The 2,520-nt window shown below is 36.7% G+C and overlaps 1 protein-coding gene across 1 annotated transcript in view; it reads left to right on the plus strand.

The window, feature by feature from the left end:
• dgka (diacylglycerol kinase alpha) overlaps positions 1–2,520 on the plus strand; it is a 27,630-nt gene that overhangs the window by 9,945 nt on the left and 15,165 nt on the right. The window contains exons 7-10 of the mRNA XM_015397905.1: positions 29–103; positions 199–315; positions 1,445–1,562; positions 1,671–1,759. Of these exons, the coding sequence (XP_015253391.1) occupies positions 29–103; positions 199–315; positions 1,445–1,562; positions 1,671–1,759 (399 nt within the window). The remainder of the gene's footprint in view (positions 1–28; positions 104–198; positions 316–1,444; positions 1,563–1,670; positions 1,760–2,520) is intronic.

Below are 2,520 nucleotides of genomic sequence, written 5' to 3' on the forward strand. Positions count from 1 at the left end.
AAGATGGATACGATTGTCTCTTTTGCAGGAAGTAGATCGCATTATTGCCCAGATGATGCGAGCTGCTGATTACCTGGGCTGGGACGTGACCGAGCTGAGACCAGTAGGACCTTCTGCTTTATGCTTTTTCCTCTTTAAGATGTGTAATTGAGATATAAACGCCATTGTTGATTGGAAAAAATTGATGTTTTTGGACAGGTTCTCAAAGACATGATGACAGCAATAGATGTGGACAGCAGTGGAACTGTCACTCTGGAAGAATGGGTCAAGGGAGGCATGAACAATGTGCCTTTGCTTGTGTTGCTTGGACTGAGGGTGAGCAGTGATGATTCACACCTGAAACATTTAAACAATTTACTAAAACTTCCCTCTTCTTGTAAAAGATGCATAAAAAAAAATAGGATTATAGTTAACTACTTCTGTAAACTAGTAAAACTTGTACTTTGTAGATATAGATCTTATTATTGTAAATTCCAATTCATGCATAGAGCGAATGGGAAAAAAAAACATTTTAAGTTCTCTGCAAAAACAATCTAGCAATAAGTAAAAACTTCTTAAATTACTTGTATTTACCCTTAATTTGAGTAGGTAAATAAGATGATTTGCCAATGGAATGAGTATTTTTACTCTTAAAATAAGATAATTAGATAACATGCACTTAAAATGAGACAATGCAATTGCTTTTTCTTAATATTAATGTAAATTGTCTTTTTCCATTGGCAAAGTGTCTCACTTACCTCTTGAATTCAAGAAAAAATGCACTTATGTGAAGAAAAAAATTGTTATTTAAATTTTTTTGTTATAAATTATAATAATTTATAGTGGAACTCTATTGATCTCACATTGGAGAAATTTAACCCATCCCCTTAGAGAGCAGTGGGCTGCCATTATGCAGCGCACTGGGGAGCAGTGTGGGGTTAAGGGTCTTGCTCAGAGACCCAGAGTGGCAGTTTCGAACTCAGAACCTCAGGATTCCAAGCTCTAAGCCCTAACCACTAGGCCACCACTCACTCACTCCCAGTGTTTGTTCAAAAAAATGGTTATAAGATTAGACGAATATGGAGAGAATTCTGTTCTATTACTGTTGCAAGCAAAGGACATGTTTCTGTAAATGGAAAAATACCCCAAAACGTCATTGCTGTAGAAGCTGCATCCTCTGAGGGCTGCATCCAAACATAATAATAGAAAGTGTGGTAAAAAATGCTGCCAAAGGAGCCTGGATCAAATATAAAGTACTTATTCAATGCATTAGGCAAAATTAATGAGTTCCAAAAATTGCTTTACATTGCTGTAGTAAATTTAATTTGATTATTATTATAATTTATTAAACTGCTTTTTGCGTCGGAAAAACTGGGTTTATTTTATTTAAGGATTGAGCTCATGCTTCATGAGATTCCTTCTGGGTTCCTAACTTTGATCCCTCCTGCTTCTTCCTTTCCCAAAGATGACGGAGAAGGATGGCCAGCACATCTGGAGGCTGAAGCATTTCAACAAACCCACCTACTGCGGTGTGTGTGAGAACATGCTGCTCGGCCTCGGAAAGCAGGGACTCTACTGCAACTGTAAGAGCTCACCGCTGCCACTAGGGGGCAGTCAAGCTCCTTACACCTGAGTCTCCTGGTTTTTCTTGCCCAGTCTTTACTGATGTTGCCATCTATGTTTCTCCTTAGGCTGTGCTTACACTGTCCACAACCAGTGCGCCAACAAGAATCGAGACTCGTGTGCTCGGACCTTTGTCAAAAGCAAAGAGGAAACTGGTGTAAGAAACACAAACATCTGTTTGGACTTCAAGCAGTTTAGCTTTATTTCTTTTTTTCAGCATAATTTAAAAGAAACTTCAAATAATTCATTAAATTAAAGCTAAAGATGGGTTGGGGAAATAATTTTTGCCTCACTTCTTCTTTTAAGCAGCCCAATGCCATATAAGAGCCACTGTAAACACGGTAACTACAGGGAGCATTACGGTGCATTAGAGAGCCGGAGCGAGCCATCAGTGTTTTTAAGTGCAGATTACAGCTGGCACAGTCTGCTCTGTGCAGCTGGTAAATGTCCTAATTCTGCAGAAACGCAGACAATGCTCTGCTTAATCTCCATTTCAGGGTGTAATGTCATCGCCAAAGCTTACAGGTTTTTATGGAGTCATGTTTGCAGACCTTATTGTGTAAGAATCAGAATCTGGTTTAATGCACTTACAAGGAATTTGACTTGGTGTTGATGATGCAGACAATTTATATATATATATATATATATATATATATATATATAAGGGTTGTCACGATACTAAACTTTTCAACTCGATACCGATACTAAGGAAAATATTCGATACTCGATACCATTTTCGATACCACAAGAATAAAAACAAAGACTCCAAAATTTTACAGAAATATTTTCATTAATAAATAAAATACAATAAATAAATACAATAAACAATAAGGATAATATTTTGAGGTTGTATGCTGTGCATAATATTAAGCAAGCTTGATAAAAAAACTTATAAAATTAAAATTAAGTTTTCTTTCC

This window comes from Cyprinodon variegatus, unplaced genomic scaffold (genome assembly GCF_000732505.1).
Source record: "Cyprinodon variegatus isolate N-32 unplaced genomic scaffold, C_variegatus-1.0 Scaffold896, whole genome shotgun sequence".
Lineage (NCBI taxonomy): Eukaryota > Metazoa > Chordata > Actinopteri > Cyprinodontiformes > Cyprinodontidae > Cyprinodon > Cyprinodon variegatus.